Below are 25,000 nucleotides of genomic sequence, written 5' to 3' on the forward strand. Positions count from 1 at the left end.
AGTCGAAAAGTTTGTGATATGTTTGGAGAAGAAGTGTTAACGGAACTCCAATACCAAAATTCGTTTCGGTAATTTCGATCTTGAGGATACACCACGTCCTTAAAAGCATCATGAAGTCGTAAAATCAAAGAAGCGTATTGTTACTGAGCACGAAAAGTGGATTGTTTACAAGTAAAGCGCAAGAGACCATGGCCTAAAAATATAATAATAAACAAGCTCAAACCATTTCGAAGGCAGATATATAGTTATCAAAGACATGTTTGTTGTCTGTTTTGTGGAGTTTCAAAGAGATCGTTTATTTTCAACTTTTGTCCGACAAAACCACGATTAATTCTGAAGTGTATGGTAATCAGATGGACAAATCGAAGAGAAGAGGACAGAATTGATCAAATACAAGTTTGATGACTCGCCAAAAGCTTTTGCAGCTGGAATGGGATGTTCTACCACACCCAATACACTCTCCAGACTTTGCACTTTAGGGCTATTGCTTGTGCCGGCTTCTGCCAATTTTTTTAGATGAGAAAACTTTCGCCTCAAATCAGAACATCAAAAACAATTTGGACCAGGTTTTAGTCTGCAAGAATTAAATATTTTTAGAATCAGCTTTTGCTAGAAATATGTCAAAAGATATTGAATCAAAATTTAGAATATATAATTTTAAAATATGTTTTAAGCAATAAAAAATCATATTTGAATTGCACTAAAAGCAAAATTACTTAGTAAAAGACCCAATATAATACTTGTGGTTAGGATTATAAAAACAGAATATTGTCCGAGCTTCTTATGTTTCAGATTAGCGATGTTTTGAGCTGATAAAGTTATATAGGCAACACTCAAAAATTAAGTCTTTAGGCTTATTAACATTAAAATATATATTATAAATATCGAAAAAAGGGAGATTTGAATTTCTTGCTGCTTTGTGTATTCCTAAACATAACCTCATTTTTAAACCATGCAATTACAGCAACTGAATTCTCAATAAATTTGTATACTCTCGAATTGTAAAAAACTTTCGTTGTAATTAAAGCATACAAGGGCCCTTCTAACTTTGACACATCACTTAATTATCTTCCCAAATACTTAAATTACAAAAACACTCTTCTCCTCATTCACTACGACAACCAATAGTCCTTCGAAAAAGTACTCGTACAAAATATACAATTCGGCTTGTCACCGCCACTCACCAAAGCGCTGGGTGACATACCACGTTGGCGTCTACTGCAAGCAGCGTTGCCACACGTTATGCACTGTGTTGCCGCCTTGCTGCACAATCGTGTCAAGGATATGCAGGCGATTGGTCCCGTAGAAACCAAGTTACTCTACACAATGCAATGGATATTGCTGTATGCCGCCGAGGAATGCGCCGACGATGAGGGTGGTAATGAGGTTTTAGGCGATGAGACACCGAAACAAAAGTCGATGGAGCAGTATTTGTTTTCCGTGCCCACAATAACGGTATAATAATTTAATGAAAGGGTGAATCCACACCTAATCCACACATAATTTTATTTTACAACATTCAGCTCTTCGTCTACTTGTTTGCGCCCATTATACATCACTTGAAAGAGTCTGACTTCCAGAACTTTCGTTTGGAAAATGGCATTAAGTTGTGGCAGGGTATGTGGGATAATCGTGCACCAGGCGCGCCATGTTTTACGGCACCTGTAAAGCCGAAAGCGCGTAATTTGCTCTGCGCACCGTCACCAAAAGGCTCCACAGATGTCTTTCCGGGACGTAAGTGTTCAATAGCAATAGAAAGATATACATATAAAGACAATAACTTATAAAAAAACTAGGTAAGCAATCATCAAATGTTGATGAGGCTACATCGCCGAAACCCGACTCGCCACAAAGTCAGCAGTCCGAGCATACAAGACAAGATGAAGATGTAAGCTCTCGAAATACTTTTTTTATAATGTATCTTCCCTAACTGTAACCTCAACTAATCTGACGTTTCGTAGAATTCATGGGTTTCATCACCGAAAGAATTCGCATTTCCCGAGACCATACCAGAAGAGGCGTCGAGCGTGGAGGATGAACGTGTTGTAATATTTCGTTTACCCTCTGCACCACATCTTATGGATAACTCGTTCTTCACTGTAAGAGAAAACTTCACAACAGTTTACTGACTTTTAAAGTTGTCTTATGACTCTCACAGGCTGATGCGAGCTTGTTGCAGCAACAGCAATCGCAAAGTCGACGCGGCAGCCGTCAGTCAGTACACTCGAGGGACAAGGACAAACCGGCAACGAAATTTGAATTCGACCAGCAAGAGTTAATGCGTGGCGCTTCAGTTAAGGAGAAACGCAGTCCTTCGATGGAGAAGGAGACCGAGTCAGACAAATCAGACAGCGTGCACGTGGACGTATCGGCGGCCACCTTTCTAGATGTAGCCGTACTGCGTTGTCTCTTCATTTCACACTGGCAGGAGGAGGGTATTTTTTGGAGCCTGCAGTACATGTACAATCGGTATGTTAATGAGTGTAACTTACTGTTATTTAAATTTCAAGGTAACTAAAATGTTTGTATGCAATATAGTCTAAGTGAAATCGGCGAGGAGGCCTCTATTACGTTGAATCAACCGCGTAAACGCTCTAATTCGCTACCCATACCACAAATCGAGATTTCATTATACCAAGGACCGGGCAGCAATAGTCGTGACAGCCCCAGCAGTTCGGTAGCCAAGGACTATATTGAGATACCGGAACCATCCATAACAGCATGCTTAGTTGGTACGTAGAAGAGCAAGTAATATCCAGACAATTGACTGATCTATTGTCTGCTGGCGTATACTTTTATTGCAGAAGAGTCCAGCCCAACAGCGGAACGGCGCGGTAGTGAGAAGAAGAAACGCGTCAAAATGGCGGATCTGCGCGCATTCGTCGAAACGAAAATGTTCTCGAAATCCGAGAAGAATCTTGAAAAAGTAGGCCTAGATACAAGCTCTGCTAATGGCAAGAGACCACTGCAACATGCAGTAAGATTGAACTTTGAAGTTTTTGGTTTTGTTGTTTTGCGTTTTGATTTCAATGTTTCAATGTTAAAAACCCTAGATTTATTAGTTTTTGACCATTTCGGCACAATAATGTTTATTAAAAAAGCTGCTTAGAAAATATGCGCACTATTTTTTTGTAACTAAAGATGCTCCCACTGCCTCTTATACTCGTACATATAAGTTCTACCTACACCTGTTAAACATTATTAATCAAATGTCTATTTTGCTTATATTATTGTTAATACTTAAATACTCGTATATTGAAAGTTCAATTACTTTTGCTAATTACTCATATATATTTGCAATCAATAAAATTGTTGTTTACTTTACTGATTGAGCTTTGCGCTTCCCGCTAGGAATATCATCGCAGTCTGGACACCGGTGAGAAAAAGCTCTCACGCTCGGCTTCTATGATCACTAGAGAACCGGCGAGTAATCTCATCAAAGGCAAATCGATGCCAAGTTTAAGGTAACCGTCCAGTCACGCATGAAACTGCTAACTCGAAACTTTATTGAAGCTTAAAAGCATTTATTTAAAATGATCAGTAGCTTTGAAACATTATTACCAGCGAAAACATAGTAGGAAACACAAGATATCAATACATATTTACATTTCTTTATTACAAAGCATTATAAACTACTAAATTTGAGCTTCGGTAAAAAAAGGTTATCATTTTAATACTCGACTGTTACTTTTAGAAAAACTTTAGCTGCGCTTTCGCTGAAAATTCTGATCTTTCTAAATGACTGAATCCAAAAGCATATATATATATATTTGCGATAAGAAATGTTGTTATTTCAGTTATATTTGCACTTTTTCTTGTATATTTAAATAAAATAGTTCATATTCTTTTAGTTTTCAAAATGTTCGATAAAATTACTGCTACGGTAGTCGATAGTTTTTCCTGTCATAGGTAGCTTTCTAGATTTATTTTCTCTCATTGACTTTCGAAACATTTCTGAATGTATATACAACGGGTGACGGCACATTTTATGTCGAGATCTTAAATTTAAATCATACAAAATGCAACTTGTGCAATAACTGAAGCCACTCGACCTTCCCTAGTGACATCGCTTCGTTTTATGGGATCTTGAAAAGTTCCAAGAAGATCCGATGTTTTCGAGCCAAATTTTGTTCAGCGATGAGGCTCATCTGTGGCTCAATGGGTATGTAAACCACTAAAATTGTCGCATTTGGGACGAAGAGCAACCTGAAGAGATTCAGGAGCTTACATTTCATCCAGAAAAAAACAATGATAACCGTCAATTAAAGTTTAAGTTTACCTCAATGCGGACAACCTCGCTACGATTCCGGTGTTGCAGCAAATCATCACGCGTGTCATTCGCCAGTTACAAGTCGAAATACTTGAACGATACATCGAAAATTGTACTCAAAGAAAGAATGGACCATCTGAGACGTAGCCGCGGTCAACCGATGAAAGAGATAATCTTCCAAAAAAATGCCAAATAATGTTCTTTCGAATGATAAGAAATATTCCCCATTAAATTTGAAGTTTCTTTGTTTTTTTGTTTTTCTTTAAAAACGTAGGGATCAGAGTCTTTTTTGGAAGGTTTAACTATCTACAAAAATTATATATGTACCATCAAGATCAATCAAATAGATTTAAATATAAATGCTGAAATTTTTCACCATTCAGTTATCACCATCCTCAAGTCCAGAACCCGTTAAATTTGCATTGCATCCTAAAAGCATTTTGCATATTTACAATTCATCTGCTAAACTATTTGCTTTTATTATTCAATTGTGATACTTTCGCACCTAATCGTTGATTACTTTCCTCTAATTGATTAATTGTAGCTATCAAGCGTCTGAAAAACACGTTCACATCTTATGTGAACGCCGTAAGTCAGAAGGCTCTGCGCTTCTAACACGGATGAAAAACACTTGCAATGCCACAACTCTACAAAAACTGTTAGTGCTGATAGTTTCAAGTTCTTTTCGATTAAAATTTACAATTTTTTTCAATTATTAACATTAGCACATTTTTTTCTAAACAAATACTTCATAGAATTTTACCCAGTTTTGTCCCGCAATCCCTTCCAAAACAAAAGAATAGCGTTTCGAAAATTTTACCCACTTATAAACACCCGTAGTTGAGCTTAATCAAACATTATATTCCTATAAATTTATTTTTCAAGACTTTTTAGAATTTAAAACTTTTTATATACAAATATTTTTTAATAAATTTTAAACATTATATTAAGCGAGTATTCACTTTTTTATACTTCGTACAAAAACATTTTTGTATTCACATGTAAATATTTACAAACTTAAATGAATATAGGTTATGTTCGTTTATATAGGGTGATTTTTTAAGAGCTTGATAACTTTTTTTAAAAAAAAAACGCATAAAATTTGCAAAATCTCATCGGTTCTTTATTTGAAACGTTAGATTGGTTCATGACATTTACTTTTTGAAGATAATTTCATTTAAATGTTGACCGCGGCTGCGTCTTAGGTGGTCCATTCGGAAAGTCCAATTTTGGGCAACTTTTTCGAGCATTTCGGCCGGAATAGCCCGAATTTCTTCGGAAATGTTGTCTTCCAAAGCTGGAATAGTTGCTGGCTTATTTCTGTAGACTTTAGACTTGACGTAGCCCCACAAAAAATAGTCTAAAGGCGTTAAATCGCATGATCTTGGTGGCCAACTTACGGGTCCATTTCTTGAGATGAATTGTTGTCCGAAGTTTTCCCTCAAAATGGCCATAGAATCGCGAGCTGTGTGGCATGTAGCGCCATCTTGTTGAAACCACATGTCAACCAAGTTCAGTTCTTCCATTTTTGGCAACAAAAAGTTTGTTAGCATCGAACGATAGCGATCGCCATTCACCGTAACGTTGCGTCCAACAGCATCTTTGAAAAAATACGGTCCAATGATTCCACCAGCGTACAAACCACACCAAACAGTGCATTTTTCGGGATGCATGGGCAGTTCTTGAACGGCTTCTGGTTGCTCTTCACCCCAAATGCGGCAATTTTGCTTATTTACGTAGCCATTCAACCAGAAATGAGCCTCATCGCTGAACAAAACACGCGCGCGAAACACATTTCGAACCGAACACTGATTTTGGTAATAAAATTCAATGATTTGCAAGCGTTGCTCGTTAGTAAGTCTATTCATGATGAAATGTCAAAGCATACTGAGCATCTTTCTCTTTGACACCATGTCTGAAATCCCACGTGATCTGTCAAATACTAATGCATGAAAATCCTAACCTCAAAAAAATCACCCGTTACTATATATTGTTAAACATAATGTAACTTTTGAACAGCTTTTACACAACTACAATACAAAAATATACAAAAATTAAAAAAAAAATCGAAAATACTACTGCGAGCAAAAAATAGTAAGACTTTCTTCATAATTTTAAAATTCTTAGTTTTTTCTCCAAAACCTATGTCGTTCTACTCAAAGTAAGCCCCGTTGGCCCCAATACACTTGTGTCATACGGAGCTAAATCAGGTGAATATGATGGTTGCGGTACGATATTGATTGAAAATTTGGCGAGAAACTCACGAAGACTCAAAAACCGAGAATTTTCGGCACATAATTCCAGCCTGTTTCTAAGAATAGCATCGCGCAAACGACGCATAACACGAAAATAGTATTCCTTGGGATACGGAGTACAGCATACTTCGATAATCAACATAACTTTGATTTTTGACCTGCTTTGGCCGTTTGATCGTCTGTTTATGGGTCAAAAGCATATATCCAAAACTCAATGTCAGTAATAATTCTTGACATCCTAGTAATCGGAGAGCGTTGTTTAACAGACGTTAAAGGGATGCTTTTTCTCGTAAAAATTTAGTGATTTTGAAACTAATCGTGCTTTCACTTTTCTTAGGCCGAAATAATCTTTAAAAATGGTTTTCACTGATCATTTCGATTAATGTCAGTAAGATCTCTGACTGTTAATAGTCAATTCGCGAGCTCCAATTGCTTTATTTTATTGACGTTTTGATAATCATTTAATGTTGATGGCCGTTCTGGACGTGGTTCGGCGTCAACGTGTTCTCGACCCTCTTTGAGTAATTTCTACTAAACAAAAACACTTGCTCGCGAAAAACAATTAAAACCGAAGGCCTTTTTCAACATTCTGACCAGATCGGCACCAGAAATTTGATTCCTCACACAAATCTTAATGGAACTGCTTTTTTGAACAAGTTCACTCATCGTAAAAATCACCGAATGCACTTTGAATACTTCAGAAAGTCAAACGTGACATTTGACACAGATGCCACTAACAGTCACAACAACCTAGAAATCAAATATTTCGACGAATGAGTTTTCGCGTGAATTTTAAATTAAAAAGTCTTACTATATTTTGCCCACAGTATAACCACAACCGACCAACCACCCCTTGTGGCACTTTCAAAACACAAAACTCAGCAAACAACAGATAAATACGTAGTTCTATGTAAATCCAAAACCGTTTTATTACTATTTCTTACTAAAACTTTGCACTCTTCTCTCAACCTTAAAATATCCAAAGCTGTCTTCTTGATAGCGGGTGAGTCCTATCTAAACAGTGAAGTTATTTTACATTAAGTTTGGGTTTGCTTTTTAAAAGTTCCAAATAATATTACTATTTTCTGAAATTCACTTTAGATTTTTTTCTGTAGAACGACATTTCATAAAGCATAAATGTTCGGATTTTTCGAATATATTATACCCAACACTTAAATTAATTTCGAAAATATGTAGCACGAATACCTGTTAGAAACCGTCTCGTTTAGACAAAATTACTGAGCTCCGGGTTAGAGAACAACCTACAAATGAGAATCCATTTTGTTTTAGAATGTATTAAAGTTTCAAGTTCCTTAACTATCAATAGATTAATTGAAATGGCGGCAAATTTAAATCTTGCTTTCATTTTGGGACACTCTTTACAACCTCTCCACATTGCAACAGCTTAAGCTGGAAGGATCGTAAGAAAACCCTGGTACAATTTGTACTATACTACACATGCAATTATTTTCCCTCCACCTAACATGCGTAAGATCACCTAATGGATCGACTCGGTTCGGAAGAGGTTTGGGGATGGAATTTTTTTCTAATAGCTGTTACCTCTTAGCAGAAAATGGCGAATCTCCGAGCAAATATTTGCCATGCAAAGGATGTTCTAAACTCCATTAATCATTCGGAGCGCGTTTGCGCCTTAACATCCTTTCATTTGTTAGATTGTCTCATAATTGAGAGATACCCGTCGCCAGTTGTTTCGCTTGGTTTTAGATCAGTTACAAAACCTTTAATAAATATGGGAACCTTTATGAGTTCTGAAAATACTCTTTGATAGAAATATATTCAGGACTACGTCGAGGACTTAATCTTCCACTCACACCATGAAGTAATATCGTATGAAGTACTTTCAAATCCACAGGGAATGCTATTGAACGTAGACTGAATTCAATTGGATTTTATAGAGGCTTCCGTGTACGAGGTTTCAATACTTTATAGGTCACTTCCTACATATAGTGTAGAAGCAGTGATAATATATGGTAGAAAGCGACTTATAAAGCATTAATTCAGTTTATCGTGAAAATATTACGTACTCCGTACAAAATATAATTGGTAAAAGCCATCCTAAATTGGATTATGAGACGTCGTTTTCGTAGTTCATCCAAAAACACGAATTTGTCGAGATATTGTATTTCAAGGATATCTTATCAAAATTTACATGAGACCCATTCGTCTGGTGTAAAGACCCGATTGGTAAAGTCGATTAAATCGCTGATATTATTTTGTATTTGTAGTCATTTTTCTTCAAATATGTATAGTTAAAGGAATAGCACAAACATTCGTCGTTCTATTCATTTCCTATTAAATGACTGGAAGAAGTGTTTTCCGATATTTTCGAGAGTTCAGCATTATTTTAACCGCCATAAAAGTTTTTCATGGATATGGAATTGCAATGTAGTAACGTAAAGATAGAAAATATTCGTTGTTGTTGTTGTTGTAGCGGCAGAAGTCTGCCGAGTTGACAGTTCTTGGCCGGATAAATAGACTCGACTGTCGTGGGAACGACACAAAATATAGAGTAGGTGTCGGTTATTCTTGACGTGATATGTCTTTAGGCTCTGAAATATATGTTCAATTACATACATACTATATATATATATATGATATATTATATATATATATATTTATGATATATTATATACTTATATAGTATGTATACCTTTCTTACAAAATTGGCTACCATACTCCGCTTGGTGTTGGGTATAAGAACAATGCTCTGCCATTTTTCAAAAACTCAATCCACTATCCACATTAAAAAAAAATTTCGCAGCACTTCAAGTATTTCATATATATTCACCGTTATTTTGCCAACATTCTAAAATAGCTTATATTCATTTTGTTAGCATTTTTGCAAGCGTTAACCCTAATTTGCGCTTTAAATCACAGCTTTTTTCGCCCGCAAAAAACTTAAGAATATATATTTTAGCCGTTAACCACCTGTTTGCTCACCCTCACTCATACATACCCATAGCCATATTTAGTTCGAATTGAATGGGCTTTTATGCAGTTATCGCCGCCGCACTGCCGCACATCACGTCATCACAACTAATTGCGCCCATTTTGCATTTGTTCAAAATTACCAGATTTTACAGGTACGTAGAGCCACCGAAAGCAATGCGTCCCTCCCAGTCAACCGGACCACGTACGGCCTTCTATCCGCGCAATCCCATAATCACCGTCACGGAACACACGCCCACACCGTCGCCAGATTATCTCAAACGCCAGGTGAGTTAACACCGGAAATTCGTGTAAGAGTATGTTTTCAGGAGACCTAATTGGTTAACATACATGCACTACAATTATATTATTCCACTTGCACATGCAATCAATCACTTTTCATTTTCTACACTTCCCCCAAGCAGGGCTCCATCGACTCACAGTTGGACGCGCTGAGCAATGGTGGCAGCATTAGTGGTGTGGCGGGCGGCACCAGTGGCAGCGCTGGCGGAATTGCTGGCGCTGGTGTCACAACCGGTCGCTTCCGCGGCCAAATGCTGCGCTCGCACACCGACTCGCACATCGATTATACTGGCGTAGAGTCGGAAGCACCTGGCAGCTCGTTCTATATAACACGCGATGGCGGCATAGATTATGAAATTGTTTTGTTGGCGGTTTATAATATCTTCAAGCGTGACATGTCCATTTGTTCGCAGCGTGTACTAGAAGCGGGTTTGAATATTTGCGAATTGCTACTGGAAATGGGCGTGCTGAAGTTGGGCGAGCATGCGCACGAGATATCGATGGGCATTGTAAAGCGTGCGCTACTAATTTTGGGTTGTCACAATGGCTGCAATGACGGTGGGTACAAATGCGCTTTCTTTTATGAAATAATGCAATATACATATGTACATATATATGATATTTTCGTTGTCACAGGCGCACGCGGTCCGCCGGCAGATTTCCTGCGCAGCCAGTGCCAAAAGATACTCTCGCGCATACTACGCCAGGCTAGCCAACGCACCAAGCGTTACTTGCAGCAGATGGTAAAAACGTCCGACTTGCATGAATTGGTCGACTTCTTTCACGCCTTTGTAGCGTTTTGCGTGGACCCAAGCTCATTGTTGTCGCCGCTGAGTGAGTTTTTCTTGATCTTACTAGCTCCTACAATAACTTTAGACGCATGTTTAAATTACTTTATATTTAATTATCATATGTAGTGGCCAGAAAAGAGCTGTTTTAGAAAATCATTCATATTTTTCGGACGAAATTAAAGCGCTGAGATAGTTCTAAATTTTTTACCTAAAGGAAGGGAGTAAATAGTTTCGTTTACCGTACATCTCAGACCTTGGATCTTTAGTCCGACTAAGCTCATTCATTCGAAATGTTCTCTGCTATATTCGCTTTCAAATGACTAGTTAATTCTTAAAGAAATCTTTTCTTATCAGATATGTACTCCGAGATTTATTTAATCGTCTTCGCTTAGCGTAGGAGTTTTGCGGAACACTTTAAATGTCATAAAGGTACTAATATGATATTCTATTCTCCTCCCTTTGACCGAGGAGTTTTAGGAGTCACTTTTGATGTAAGAAATTTACTCAGAGAGGCTTCGCTTCGCTTTGGCAGGGTTTTTTAAGAAAACGTATGATACCCGATGTCAAATCTAAAGATTATTTCATTCGTCTCTGCTGAACTGAGAAGTTTTTAAGTAAAACTCTTTTTATCAACTTAAAAATTTATAATTCGGTTCCAATGATTTGAGAAGCTTTAAAGTAAAGCTTTTGATATCTGAAGAATTTTACATTCTGCCACTTTATTCTGTTTCGATGATTTGAGAAGCTTTCGAGGAAAGCTTTTGATCTGAGGATCTGAAAACTTTTATTCGGTTTCAATGATTTGAAGAGCTTTAAAGGAAAGCTTTTGATATCTGAAGAATTTTACATTCTGTCATTTTATTCTGTTTCGATGATTTGGGGAGCTTTTAGAAAAGTGTTTGATATCTAATGTAGGATCTGAAGAATTTCGCATTCTGTAATTTTACATTCCCCTCGGCTTAGATGAGTTTTAGCGAACAATTCGTCTCATAAATGTAAATGTACTGATGAGCTTTAAAGAAAACTCTTTTCCGCATAATAATAAAGATGTATTAGATATAAAAAGACAGCTCTTTTTTCAAACTACATTAATGTATCTCAATATGAAATTTTTCTCAAATTTAAATTCCGTTTTTGGATGATCTAAAATTCAAATATTTAAAGATTATATCAACACAACAACATGTTGTAGAAAAAAAAGTGAAGCAAAACAACATACACAAACTCTTACTCTCTTACTAAAATATTTACTTACACCCTTCGTGCAAGCGTGCTCGATATCTCTCCCCCGACGATTTTGCATGGCCAGTAGAATGTTGAATGATGTTGTTGCTTTTTTCCTTAACGTTTTCTTTGACTTCCTTTTTGTTGTGACTTTTTGTGGATAATGCCATCCAATCCCTTGTTGTTGTTGCTGTTTTTTGTTCATCACGCTCCCTCTGTGAGAAATATGTACACACACCAAATCTCTTCGTTGTATACTCGTATGTATGTATAAATGAATATAATAGCACATAAGCGCACGGGTGGATTTAAAAATGTTAACACCGATACGTCCCCATCAGGCGGCCAAGGTGGCTACTCGACCAATTTCAGTGGCGGCTTGAGTGGCGGTCCGGAATCGCAAGTGATTGCAGCTGTCTTCAAACCGCTCGTGACACGTTTCGTAGAGGCAACTAAGGATCTCAAGTCCCCAGAAAGCTCACCACTCTACAGCGATATACGACAGTTGGTGACCTATGTGAAGGGTGCACATGGTGGACCATTTCGTTTGGTAGCGCTAAGTGGCATATTAGCTGTGACGCCGCGACCGCATAAGAAGGGCCCCGTGGCACAAACAACGCGTGTCATAAGGTAATAAAGTGGCAGTGTTAACTCGAAGATTTTATTGAATTTATCCCTTATTCCTTACAGACACATACCGCAGGCGGAAGTGGCTCACAGCATACCAAACGATGATAATCGATCACAGCGTCGTCTCTTACTTAAAAAGCGCAGTACATCATCAGCTTGTGCTGTGGTAAGTTTTCTGTGGACATAAGAACATAACTGAATATTGTGTTCCCTTACAGAGCCTATTGGAAACGGAGCCCTGTGAGGAGCATTACAAGAGCAGTCAATCGCCATTGAGTAATTTCCGTCGTCGCACCACAGGTGTGCGACCCACGCTCACGCCGCGTCACAGCGAACGTGCATTGCTCTCTGACTCCACTTCGAGCTCGGAGCGCAATTCGCTTGGTCGCTTGAGCGGTTTGGTGCGTTGGTTTCGCAGCACACCGAAGGAGGCTTCATCTATTGATTTGGAAATTGGCTCACTCAATCCGGAAATTACTTCGACTTTCATACGCCACGCCTCGTTAAAGATACAACGTGGGCGCACCAGTGACGGCATTGGACGCTCAATACAGCGCGCTAAGCGGCGTGTAGAACGACGTTTAAATCGTTTTGGTGGTATCGTTAAGGGTAAGAAGAAGGCAGGCGGGATTGAAGAAACCGCCGACTATAGTCGACGTAGCTCTTCGGATATGTGTGATGGGCCGCGTGAGTCGGAAGTGGTAGTTTTGAAGGAGCGAAAATTAATACCGCTAGAACCAGTACGTATGGGTATGTTGCGTTTATCGTTTTTGCTTGAGACTTGTACGCCTGGTTCGTTCCCCGATCCACAGCTTATTGCCGCCGTTTTGGATTTGGTGAGTTTTTAAAACCGTAAAACCTGATGAATCTTTAACCATTTTTGTCTCCAGCCACAAGCGCCGCTTGTTGCACGCGCCACCTTTCTGCTGGAATGTGCGCATTTCGTACATCAATGCAACAAAGGACAATGGCCGCCATGGATGAAGCACAATCTTAGCGGCTACAGACCATCGGGCACCAACCTTAATCTGAATCAGACCAAACATCAGACCACAGCGACTAGCACGCGGCGTACACATATTTTACAGCGCGCAGCGGGTAAAATGTTTCATCAGGTAAGGCGTAATAAGTGAAAAAAGCAGAATCCAAAGAGAATCAAAAACTTTTCTTTGAAAAAGTGGGCCGAGATGCTTGGTGCTCGTCTTGAGGAGATCATCTTCACGGAACGTTTACAATTCGAAGCGGTAAATGCAACGCTGACCGATCCGGAACGTCAGCGTGAATTGCTGCAACAAGACGAAGAAGAGGACTTCCTTGACGAGGCCTCTGTAAATCCGCATGGCAACGACTGTCCACACGCTTTAAAATTAATTGCGTGTGTATTGCTCTTCGAAATCACTTCATTCCTGCGCGACACTTATGTAACGCTTCCAAAAGCATCGAAGTTACTGCATCGTGAGAAACATGCTCCTTGGGAAAAAGTTTATCGCGAGGCTAACCGTCGTTGGTCGATGGCATTGAGCTCCATGGGTCACTCACAAACATCAGCGCAGAGCTTACAATCCATTGCCGCCGGTAATGATGCAGGTGGTAAGTGTCAAGGCTTTCAAGTAGATGTTAGTCTTTACTTATTTATCTTACTTTTCAGGCGGTCAAACGGAGCGCAAGATATCTTTTGTACTGCACGAACCGGACAATGAGTCCGAAAATAGTAGCAACACCACACTGACCAAAGAAGGTGAAGAAGGTAGCAACGTTAAGTAGTTCAAGCTTAGATATTCTATTCACCTCTCATTATTGCTTTTTGCAGCTCGACGCCCCGCAGCTTCGGCGGTGCGACCTTTCCTTTTGCGTCGTGGCACAGCGACTACCACAGGCGGCTCATTTAAGCGTCGGTCATTGAAATTGCGACGTAACACGAAGGATGGCAAGGATTTGGAAACTGATTGTAAGTATTGGATCTCGAGAGTGATTAATCTGACAACTGAAATTCTTCGAAAACTTTTTTCAGTCAAACGCGTCGACTCCATACAGTCTCGTCGCAAAGTTTCATCGCTTTCAGATCGCAGCGACACTTCAGAACAGGGTATCGTCAGCGGAGAGGAATCTCCTGGCATACTGAGTGATGATCAACAACCCGAATCGCCAACAGACTCAAACGAGACCGATGATACGGCCAAAAATATGCCTTGGCTGAAGGCAGTTATAGACCTTATCACCAGCTACAACTACTATTGTTCGCATAAGGGCTATTGTCATCCCTATTGTTATAAGCGGCACATGCGCTCCTGCACGCGCTTGATGAAGGCAACGCGCAAGGTAAACAAAATAAGTAATCCAATACATACTTTTAATAAACCGTCTTCATTTAAGATCTATGGCGAAGAGTTCGGTTTCACTTTCGATTACGAACATCCAACTGTGGAGCCGACAGCGCCCGTAAGCGCCACTAGTAAGTCCCATCAAGCACGACCGCGTTCCACACGCAAAGTATCCGAGCAGAGTTCAACACATACGTCTCCTTCGAAACGTAAGGACAGTATCTCACGGCGCGATCGGTAAATAGCAAAACGAAAGGATGAATGAAAACTTTGTAATTACTACCTTACCTTGCAGCATAAGCGACGATCCCGATATTGAGATCGCCGAAAAGCTAGCGGACGCCTTTCATCAGGAGAAAGAGAAGAAGGAGCAAGACGAACCGGCTATACTGAAATATCAACGCTTCTATATACGCACATTATTCCATTATCCGTTTGCAACCATGCTCAAGGGTGCTGTTATACTCACCGAGGAAATGGTTATTGAGGCAATGCCTGCCGCTTGGGAGCTCTTGCTCGATTCAAATCAAGACACGGCTTCAGCGAGCGCTGCTGTATTTTTAATGGGTTCAGTGAAGGCGCAAAATTTCGCCTTTGACATAATGCAACGTGCTCTGAAGAGCAAGGATCCCGACGTGCGCATCGGCGCTGTACAACGGTAAGTACTACTTTAGCACATAGATTAAGTTATTTCTGTCATCTGTGTTTGATTTGTAGATATCTGGTGCTATGGAAGAGTCGCTTTCACGTTTGGCCGCGCATGGAGGAGAATGCACATGATCTTACTTTCAAAGTACCACCGGGCGGAATTGAGTTCACGCTACCTTCACCGAAAATAGGCATCGAAAGCTTACCTGTTGTGGATCCACCTTGGATGCCCGTCCAACAAACTAAAGATATGGATGTCACACTCAACCAGGACCGACACGTGAGTAAAGATATTCCTTTTTAGCCACTTTAAAACCTATCTATGTATTCGTTAGCGTTCGCTGGTCACGGCAACCAAGAGTCGCAAAATGCAACAGACGGAAGCTATACGCAACGCTTTACGCCAACAACGCGACAAACAGCGCGCCGAGCGTCATAGCTTCCTCATCACCACCATACCGATCAGTCAGCAGGCTTCGCATGAACCCGGCATGGAGCATGAGGATCACGAGGGTGAAGAGGATTTGGATGGCACGCGCATACATTTACATCACGCCCATTCACTATTTCCATCGGTACTTTGCTCGTCGGTTATGCAGATTGTGGGTTGTTTGGATGATGCCGCCATTGGCACAGACGGCAACGCCGTCTATGAAATCGCTTATCAGGTTTGGGTGAAAATCTGATTAACTGCTTCAAGACTAACATCTTATCTTGTGTCACATTAGGCCATTTGGGTTTGTCTCGTCGAAGAGTCTGCGCTCTTTCTGCGCTATGTATTTGAGCGTCTAACACGCGATCGTCAAGATCAAATGTTTAAGTTGCTGCGACATTTAATACGTTTTGTGCCACGCTTACCGCAACAGGCCGCCTTCGCGTTGTATAACTCCATCATAGGTTATATAATGTTCTATGTACGTTCATCGAATGAGCACAAGCAGGAGCTTGTCGGTTCGGCCCTCTCGGTACTTTGGATGGTGGTACACAGCGTGCATGGCATTATGTTTAAGGATCTAAAGCAAATTCTACGCAAGGAACAGTGTGATGCCTCCATTTTACTCACGGCAAATGTACCGGCGGCTAAGAAGATTGTCGTACATGGACCGACTGATGATGATTGCAATATACCATCGCAATTCCCGGTGCAAGAGGACACACTCTTCTGTCAATTACTGAAGGAGGCTTTAGACTACTATCCCGTGGATGAGAAGAATTTAAATCATTACTGTCTGGTGGATTACAAAAGTAGTAAGTTTATGATACACTTTAATTTCGGCTGGCTCTACAGAACTCGGTAGCCGCCTGAGTTGAGTTTCGATGCGGCGGCAGGCAGTTTTATGTAACCTTCAGGTCGCAGAGGAATCTGAATTTTCGGGCTAATTAGAGTCTCCGTACATATTTATGTATATTTTACACAACCATATCAGTCCGGAGTTCAGAGTCCACTACAGCCGAGTTTTGTTTGCTGACTACTCTAAAGAAGAATATGCAAATTAGCTTGGAACCTTCTATAAACTTTTCTTAATTAAACTATTCAAGTCAGGTCTTGCATTTTCTTTAAATAAGTCATTAGGTTGTCTTTACTCAATCTCGGACCCAATGAGAGGAACAGTGCAGTATTATCCCTGTCAAGTTGATTCTATTTTTACTCGCCTTTCCCCAACGACAAACAAGTGGAACTAGGTGGGATTCAGAAAGTCATATTTCGACTTCCATAGTTAAGTCGTCTGGGAGCCAATAATATTCAGAATACTTCTATTACTATCGAGAACTCAATATAAGATAACGATTATTACCAAGGAAGTCCAGAACTCAAGTTTTCATTAGTGGAATTTTTGGCCTCTGTAGCATACATGTAGGGCCCAAAAGTATTTTCTCACTATGATCACCGTATTACCTTCACATTCATTAAAAAATCTCTATTTTCCAGACAAAATTCTCAACCCCAACTGGTACATTCGCGACTTGTACTTCTTCAAGCGTTCGCAATATCCCGAAGTTCGTTTGATACTCATGAAACCGGAGGATTCCTTCCTGGCATTGCAGAAACAAGAGCTCACTAAGAAATTTGTCGAAATTGGTAAGGTGCATTTGACATGGGCGATTTTAAAGAACGTCGATATGGTGGTGCAACGTGTCGTCTTTCTACACGAGGAGCTCATGAAGCTACCATCATTTCCACGCAAAGCGCTCGAAGTGGATCTGGACTTACATCAGGGTGGTGAATATGGCGAGGTATGCACAATCTATGGTATAATAATATTGAGAGTTGTTTCAAATGCTTTTCCGACATCAAGGTGCTGCTGGGTCTGGACGTGTTGCACAAATTCATGTGGGTGCGCTTGATAGCGCGCATGTTCGAAGCGATGGCCGGCAATTTCGCCTATTCCGCCGACATACAACTATTCTTGAATGTACTTTCCGGCGCAGCTATACTGCATGCGGAGGATTCCTGCATTATGCGTTATGTCATGGCCACCTACATCAATGCCGCTTTCAATTTTAAGAATATATTTTCGACGAATGGCTATTTTATGATCATGCCGACTTTGTTGCAAGTTTATTCGTTGCATCAGACTAATAAGTTGATCACCACCACCATCGAGTATGCGGTAAAACAGTTCTATTTGCTTAACCGGAAACCATTCATTTTGCAAATGTTCGGTTCGGTGTCGGCTATACTCGACACTGACGAAGACGGTACTTACGGCGAGGCGCACAAGGTAAGCTTGTGGGTTCGAAACCTCAACTTCAAGGTATCTGAATATTACTACCGGTCATGTAGACCTAAAAACGGCCTACCCCTCTCTTCTAAAGATTGGATGGACCCAAACTTGCACTAATTTCGTCTCTTTTCTTTCTCAGGTACAATCGAGTTGCCTGTTTAATTTACTGCTGAGTTTAGAGGATCCTTCACCTGATCCATTAAACATCGCTGAGTTGGTTAAGGAGCCCAAACCGCTGAAAGCCATTGACTTTTGCTATCACGATGAGGATGGTGATGTCACCGTACTGGATTGCATTACATTATGTGTCATGGTGGTTTCCTACTCGGCTGAGAGCACACGTGGCTACCAAATGCTGGTTTGAGATCTCTATTTTACTACAACTCCACATATTACTAAGAAATTCTCATTCCAGATCATTTTGGAGGCTATACTACCATGTTATTTACAACAAATACAATCTCCTAGCTACATTCCACTACAGGGTAAGTCGGAACGTGATATTATTCTACAGCTGGCCGTCGCCATACGAACTATGGTGCATAATTGTGAGGGTTTAGCCAAGAGCTATAATGGTCCGTATCGCAATAGTCCAGAGCATAAGGGTTCGTCACAACGCAATTGCAGTCGCGGTCCACCTTGCTCACCCGGTCTGGACTTTGAGGAAGAGTCACATTCGAAATATGTAAATGATCCACGCACAAAGAACGTCGCCGACTCGGGTGAAGACTCCGAAATGATACGCACGGAGTATCGACGTCCACGTGACGTGCTACTGTCAGTGGTCGGCGATTTCCTTAGCAAGTCCAGCACACGTTTAGTGGAATTATCCAAAAAGTTGCCGAACGACAACAAAGCGACCGAAGTGCTGGACGCCAAATGTCATATGCGTTTGGCGGAGATTGCGCATTCGCTGTTGAAAGTCTCACCTTATGACCCGGAATCGATGGCATGCCGTGGTCTACAGCGTTATATGCAAGCCATACTGCCGCGCGCCGAGTGGTCGAATGATGCACTGCGCAACTCATTGATCACGATTCTGCGACGTGTGGACAAAGTATTTTTGAAGATCTCCAAGAAACCTTCGATTCGACGCAATACAGATTGGGAGGCGGCAGCCGGTTTGCTTAAGGGTATACATGAGACCATCGTGCGGCATCCATATGTGTTGCATTGGCAGCAAATGAAGACGCTCATAAGCACGGTGCAAAATCTGATCGTAAACGAGGGTACGAGCGCTGGTGAGGGTGTATCAAGCGCAGGTGCTGCTCTTATGTCTCAGAATCCTCCAGCCTTCTTTTGTTCGACAGTGGTGCGTTTGGTAGCGCTACAAGTGGTCAGCCCCGTGGATTGTTTCTCATTAGTGCAGATATGTGGTGGCAGCGAATTTGCTACGCAAGAGAAGGCCGAAGGTTTTCTAATGCATCTGATTATGCCACTGTGCTTGAAGGTGTGCTCGGGACGCGGCGTCTCCGATATTGGCGAACTAAAGATGACCGATGTCTCATTTCTGCTGACCGTTGTACTGAATGCTATGAGCCCGCCGGCCGGTCGCACCGGACAAGCAGTTATACAAACCAATCGTGTGGGTGGCGATTTGCGCGCTGGTTCGTTGACATTTACTGGCAGTCGTGATGCCAAGCGACCGGCGCGCATCTCCGGATCGCTCTATCAGGCGGCCTTTTTGGCGTTACGTATTGTATGCATTTGCTTCGAGAATCGCTTGTCGAATGAGTGGCCGCGCATTGTGCGCGTAATGCGTGATCTGGGACGACGAAATGAAGCGGCGCCGGATTTGTGGAGTTTCCTCGAATTTGTAGTCACACACCGGACACCCTTGTACATCGCCTTGATGTCGTTTATTTTGCATAAAGTAAGTTCAGATTTGAGAACTCCCATTGATACCTTTCCATAACTGCTATTTTGCACGCTCCAAAAACATAGATTTCACAACCACCGATTGGCGACCACGAACGACATATGCAATTCTTAATAAGAGAACGTCTACGCGGCACACCACCTCCGGGCGGTATCAAATCAAAGGGTGCCCTTTTGCTGGAACTTGCCCGAGAGCTGAAGGACCTGAGGGATGAACTCGAGGAAAAGCGTTACGGTAAGCATATGGTTATAATACGAGTGATCACAACTTGAAGTGTCGCTCGTTTTGCAGATCGCGAGTGCTCGGATCAAAAGAAAACGGACACACCCGCCGCAACTAGCGCTGGTGAGACGCATAGAGGGCAGCAACGTCCTTCACTGATATCGATATTCACCGGTACAACCACCGGTCAGGCCACGCACTCACATGTCTCTGCCGTGCCGATTGACTCTCGCAGCGGCTCCGGTGGCATTTGTACACCCAGTGACACGCTTTCCCAACAAACACTACATCCGCCCAGAGAATCTTTGTCAAGCAGTTCTACAGGACGCGAACATCACACCAGCGAAAGTCAGAGCGGTGAGAATGCTGCCGGTTCTGCGCCAACACTGGTGGGCGCCACCGGCACTGTAACCACAGGCTCTAATCATGGCACCAGCTCTGCAACCATTGCTTCTGCGCTGCCACCAAATGTCGTGTCCCAACTCTCACATTCCCAGTCACTGCAACAGGCACCATTTAAAGCACAACCACCCAAATTACGTTTCGTATCATCGGTGGAGTTCAGACATTCCTCTGGTGAGACGTCCACTACACCGCTATCGCCAGAAAGTCCGGCCGAAGATAGTTCTGGTGATCATACGCGTTCACGTTTGCAACGCTCTAAAGCGTCTAGTCGTAAAACGTTTAGGTTGCGGCGTAGTCGTCTAACACCCATGGAACCGCCAAGTATTGTAAGTACAGTTCTTTAGGGATATGTTTTTGTGAGTTCAACACTTTTAACCTTTAGGTAACGCAAATATCACAGGAAGAGCACCCGAAGACAATTGGCGAGATATCGTGGGACTCAGTATCGCAAACTTCATCCACATCGGGTTATCGCGATAACAACAGCTTGCAGACCGGTTTGCTATCGCCCGATGGTTCACTTGGTGGCATGACACTGGGACGCTCACCATCGCAGCACTCTTTGCTAATGGTATTCGAGGGGCACGATGAGGACACGCTTATTTAACAATCACAGTCCAGCCCGACGCAGACTGAGGAGTGATGCGTGCGTTCGAGCAGTTACACTGCTAAGCCATAAAATGTATTGTCAGTAAATACGAAATTGTTGCAGTTCTTCGTCGGAAGCGTTGATGTCATACTCACAATTATACATAATTTGTTAACAGTACTCTCAAGTACAATGCAAGCAAATATAATTTATACAAATTGAACTTTTTAATAGATTTTAGTAGGTAAAAATTGTATTAATGTATTGTAATGTTGACATAATAACCAATCTAAAATTATTGCCATTAAAATGTGCCAACTAAATGAAGTAAAAATGCTCCTTTTTCAATTACGTGGTCGGATTCAATTTGTTAGCAGCCGCTTTGGCGCGATTTTCTTTCACAATCTTGCGCCATTCCAACCATTTGGCCACATCGGGGTTATCTGCATTACCACGCTCTTCCAGTTGCAAATAATAGGCTTCACGTAAAATCTTAAAAACTTGCATGCTGTAATACGGCTGTTGGGTGACGGGGTCAAAGTAGCGCGCTGGTAATCTATGTATCAAAATATATATTTTTTAGTATAACAAAATATTTAGCAATTATGAATTGTACGAACTTGGTGATCGGGCACAAATAGCCGGAATTATTATTCAAACGTTTCGGTTTGAAAACGGACTGAAACACCTTATCATTAAGATCGTTTTCGAGTGTTATAAATGTGCGTTCACACTTCTCAGATGTATCTGCAACATCGCTTACACCAGTTGCGCCCCTAGTAGGCTTACGCACCACGGGCATGGTCATGGAGTGATAGCGTATCATCGGACCAGTGTATACACGTTTTGTAGGACGTGTCTTTTTCTTCTCCAGCTCCATTTTTTGAAATTTCTCTGTAAAAACAAATTCGTCATTTAATAAAATACAATTTATATAAATTATAAATAAATGCGAGATCTGCTTCAAAGTTTAGTATTTGCATGTAGCTTTTAATTGGTTTTGCTTATATGTTACCCAGTGATTTTTTATTTTCCTCTTCAGTTATTTTTGCTTCTTCAAGCAATTCCTCCTGCGTAGGCATGTAATCGTCTACCCTTCTCACACGTCGCTTTTTCTTGCGTGCATCATCCATTTCCTTCAAACGTATTTTGGTTGCTTGTGTTTTAATAGCAGTTGAGGCGCGTATAGATTTTCGACCCGAATCTATAACAGTGAACTTAGGTCGCGGTCTTCTTACTATTTTTCCTGCTTTTCTTTTCGGTGTTGGAGCCACATCTTTTTTAACCGCTGGTTTGGGTTCCTAAAATCGACAAAGACTAAAAGTTTGCACAAAAAAATCTTTCAACATATTTACTTTGTAAGCTTTTGTGTTAACACCGCCGCGTTTGCGCTTCTTCTCCGGCGCATCTTCTGTATCAGATACGGGTTCATCATTTTCATCGATACTAAAATCGGAGTCCACCACATCTTCCTCCTCCTCTTTTTGACTACGTAGTTTTGTAAATATTAATTGTTAAAATAATTGTAAGTATATCAAACTTACACGTATTCTTTGTCTTCCTCTTCGTCCTGAAAGCCACCATAGGATGTCTTGTAGAATTCATCTTCCTCCTCCTCGTTCAAAAGTTTCGCTATTTTGTTGCCGGCATTGGCACGGCGTGAACGAGTTGCAGCCATGGCAATCAATAAATGGTTTAATTATCCTAAGTTTCGCAATATTTTTAATTTATCAAAAATAATCTAAGATTCTCGAAAATAAACCAGAAATTTTTGTTTACAAACAGCTGCTTCTGAAGAACGTTGCCATATATTAGTTTGAAGCGATAGATGAAAAACTTATAGATATCGTAGTTGATGCCTGTATTTATCGACTTTTGCAATGGAACCATCAGTTATTGTTAATAAATAAATAATTTTCCTTCTTTTAATTACTTCCTTATATTTTTTCCATATTTTATGAACTGAATATCAAAGGAACGAAAAAATCTTAATATTATGTTTTAATACTTATTGACCAAGCCCAGAGAACATATAACGTTTAATTTTATTATTTACGTTCTCTGCCAAGTCTCATTAAATGTCATCTGTTGGGTGGCAGCACCGCTTGAAATGCATTTTTGCCTTTATCGTAGTAGTACTGTAGAATATGCCGTATTTTCTCTTTATTTTGCTCCATGTTTGCTTTCAGCGCCAAATAGCGTAAATACCGCAAGACTTTTTTGACAACCAATATAAAGCCGGTAGGAAAATGTTAATTTTTACTCTTTTATTTACTATTTTTACTAAGATTTGAAATTGTCTTGTATTTTATATTAGATATACGACAAAATCCGTATTAGGACAAACTCAGTTTACCGTCGTCCCCGTGTTATGATTTGTTGTTGTTATTTATATTTGAATGTCATATGTTGTTTGTATATGTATGTAATAAAATCAAAAGGGTTGTCAAAATAAAAAGTTGATGATGTTCATCAATTGTTATTTGAAGCAAAGCACGTTGTAATTGTTTACTTCTATGAAAAGTGGTATTTAGCAATCAATTGCGAACTTTTAAAAAATATTTTGAAAGAAAATCCAAATAATAAAATGTATATGGTACACAATACGAGGTGCATAAACGTTTGAGGTGGTCAATAATTCTATATTCCCATTGGAGAGCACAGCCTGGGACATATTGAATTCAGCTAAGAGTTCCTTTTGACGTATTACAATATATTCCATTTCAACATGGCAACTGGCACACAGAAGGTTAGTGCACAAATGCATTTTAGTATGTGCGTACAAAGTACTACATCAGCCCTTTGGGCTCACGTCATCGCTATAAAAATATTGACAAACAAATCAAAACAAATGGTTTAATCTATTGTTTTATAAAATATTTTCCCATAGGTCGTACGACTACTGAAATGCTTTTGTGGTTGCTCGGAAATGACGGAGGACGAAGTCCGACGTATTTATCGCTTATCTACACAAGAGACTTTAAATGACCCCCGGGCCGCAAAGATTTTTCGCAAGTTCTTGGAACAGGATCGTTGTGGAGATAAAGGAGAAATCGAAAATTACTTGGACATTTATGAATTGTGCAATAACTATTTGAAAGAGAGTTGTCTGACATTTGATCAATTAACTGCCCTCGTCGAAATGGAATTAAAGTACTATTTAGAGAAGAAATTAAATTTGTACATAATGATGCTGGAAGAAAAACAAAAGCCTGATATACACATACACGAAGTAGAACGTGATTTGAAGCGTATTCAAGCAGATTATCGTAGCGAAATCGAAGCCAGCGATGAGTATAAAAATTACAAACAAGCGATATTAAATAAATTGAAGCGAGGGACTTGAAACACGGGGACGAGGCGGAAGCGAAAACAATGAAAGTTTTAACAAATCTCAACTGCCTCAAACATTTGCTTTCTTACATCCTAACATATGTAATTATTAGAAAATATTTATTTGCCTCAAGTAGTATACCAAAAAACATCACATTTTATAGTTGCGATTCCTATTAAATGTTGTTGATTGAAGACAAATCACAAATTTTTTGTTACAATTAGATATTTTTAAAACGTGTCCATTATATAGCGTACTATATATGTATTATGTATTGTATTTTTTGCCATATTCTGTATATTTGTGAAATATTCAGCAGATAATATGGTATTCAATGTGCTTAATTATACACTTAGATATTTAAAATAAAAAAAAATTAAATCTTTTGCACACAACTCACGCCGGTTAATTAATTTATTTAATTTTACATCATACATTTAGTATTAAATTAGTA

At 40.2% G+C, this 25,000-nt stretch overlaps 3 protein-coding genes across 3 annotated transcripts; 2 read left to right on the forward strand and 1 right to left on the reverse strand.

Annotated features, from left to right (window-relative positions):
* Positions 1-1,128: 1,128 nt before the first annotated feature.
* On the forward strand, positions 1,129-21,546 carry LOC105233737 (protein unc-80 homolog; the record flags this gene model as incomplete). Its single annotated transcript, XM_049462183.1, is given in 32 exon segments — positions 1,129-1,455; positions 1,524-1,734; positions 1,797-1,888; positions 1,962-2,099; positions 2,159-2,469; positions 2,539-2,732; positions 2,805-2,977; positions 3,352-3,464; positions 7,511-7,528; positions 9,621-9,762; positions 9,900-10,335; positions 10,414-10,611; positions 12,080-12,422; positions 12,483-12,588; positions 12,641-13,258; positions 13,313-13,537; positions 13,601-14,012; positions 14,071-14,169; positions 14,233-14,370; positions 14,434-14,741; positions 14,796-14,980; positions 15,039-15,401; positions 15,461-15,671; positions 15,727-16,059; positions 16,120-16,639; positions 17,322-17,626; positions 17,689-18,114; positions 18,257-18,475; positions 18,533-19,990; positions 20,062-20,230; positions 20,288-20,949; positions 21,006-21,546. Coding segments are annotated over 32 exon segments (9,678 nt in total), but the record flags the coding sequence as incomplete, so codon positions are not given.
* LOC105233738 (vacuolar protein sorting-associated protein 72 homolog) lies at positions 21,418-23,028 on the reverse strand. The gene is made up of 5 exons (XM_011215890.4): positions 22,757-23,028; positions 22,568-22,700; positions 22,228-22,513; positions 21,833-22,106; positions 21,418-21,768 (listed from the first exon to the last, which is right to left on the reverse strand). Exons 1-5 carry the CDS (start codon positions 22,888-22,890, stop codon positions 21,561-21,563), a joined length of 1,035 nt encoding a protein of 344 aa, XP_011214192.2. The 5' UTR covers positions 22,891-23,028; the 3' UTR covers positions 21,418-21,560.
* Positions 23,029-23,395: 367 nt separating this feature from the next.
* On the forward strand, positions 23,396-24,941 carry LOC105233735 (uncharacterized). The gene is made up of 2 exons (XM_011215887.4): positions 23,396-23,961; positions 24,103-24,941. The coding sequence occupies exons 1-2, from the start codon at positions 23,941-23,943 to the stop codon at positions 24,556-24,558; spliced, it is 477 nt and encodes a 158-aa protein (XP_011214189.2). The 5' UTR covers positions 23,396-23,940; the 3' UTR covers positions 24,559-24,941.
* Positions 24,942-25,000: the final 59 nt, after the last annotated feature.

The sequence above is a fragment of the Bactrocera dorsalis genome, unplaced genomic scaffold (genome assembly GCF_023373825.1).
Source record: "Bactrocera dorsalis isolate Fly_Bdor unplaced genomic scaffold, ASM2337382v1 BdCtg327, whole genome shotgun sequence".
Lineage (NCBI taxonomy): Eukaryota > Metazoa > Arthropoda > Insecta > Diptera > Tephritidae > Bactrocera > Bactrocera dorsalis.

What these genes read in the sequence shown, in the direction of transcription:
- LOC105233735 (XM_011215887.4), top strand. Translation starts at nt 23,941, where the DNA reads ATGGCAACTGGCACACAGAAG. An exon ending in TGGCAACTGGCACACAGAAG is followed by an intron (nt 23,962 to 24,102) that starts GTTAGTGCACAA and finishes ATTTTCCCATAG; the next exon opens with GTCGTACGACTACTGAAATG.
- LOC105233738 (XM_011215890.4), bottom strand. Translation starts at nt 22,890, where the DNA reads ATGGCTGCAACTCGTTCACGCCGTGCCAATGCCGGCAACAAAATAGCG. An exon ending in GAGGAAGACAAAGAATACGT is followed by an intron (nt 22,701 to 22,756) that starts GTAAGTTTGATA and finishes AAAACTACGTAG; the next exon opens with TCAAAAAGAGGAGGAGGAAG. An exon ending in GGAAAATAAAAAATCACTGG is followed by an intron (nt 22,107 to 22,227) that starts GTAACATATAAG and finishes TTGTTTTTACAG; the next exon opens with AGAAATTTCAAAAAATGGAG.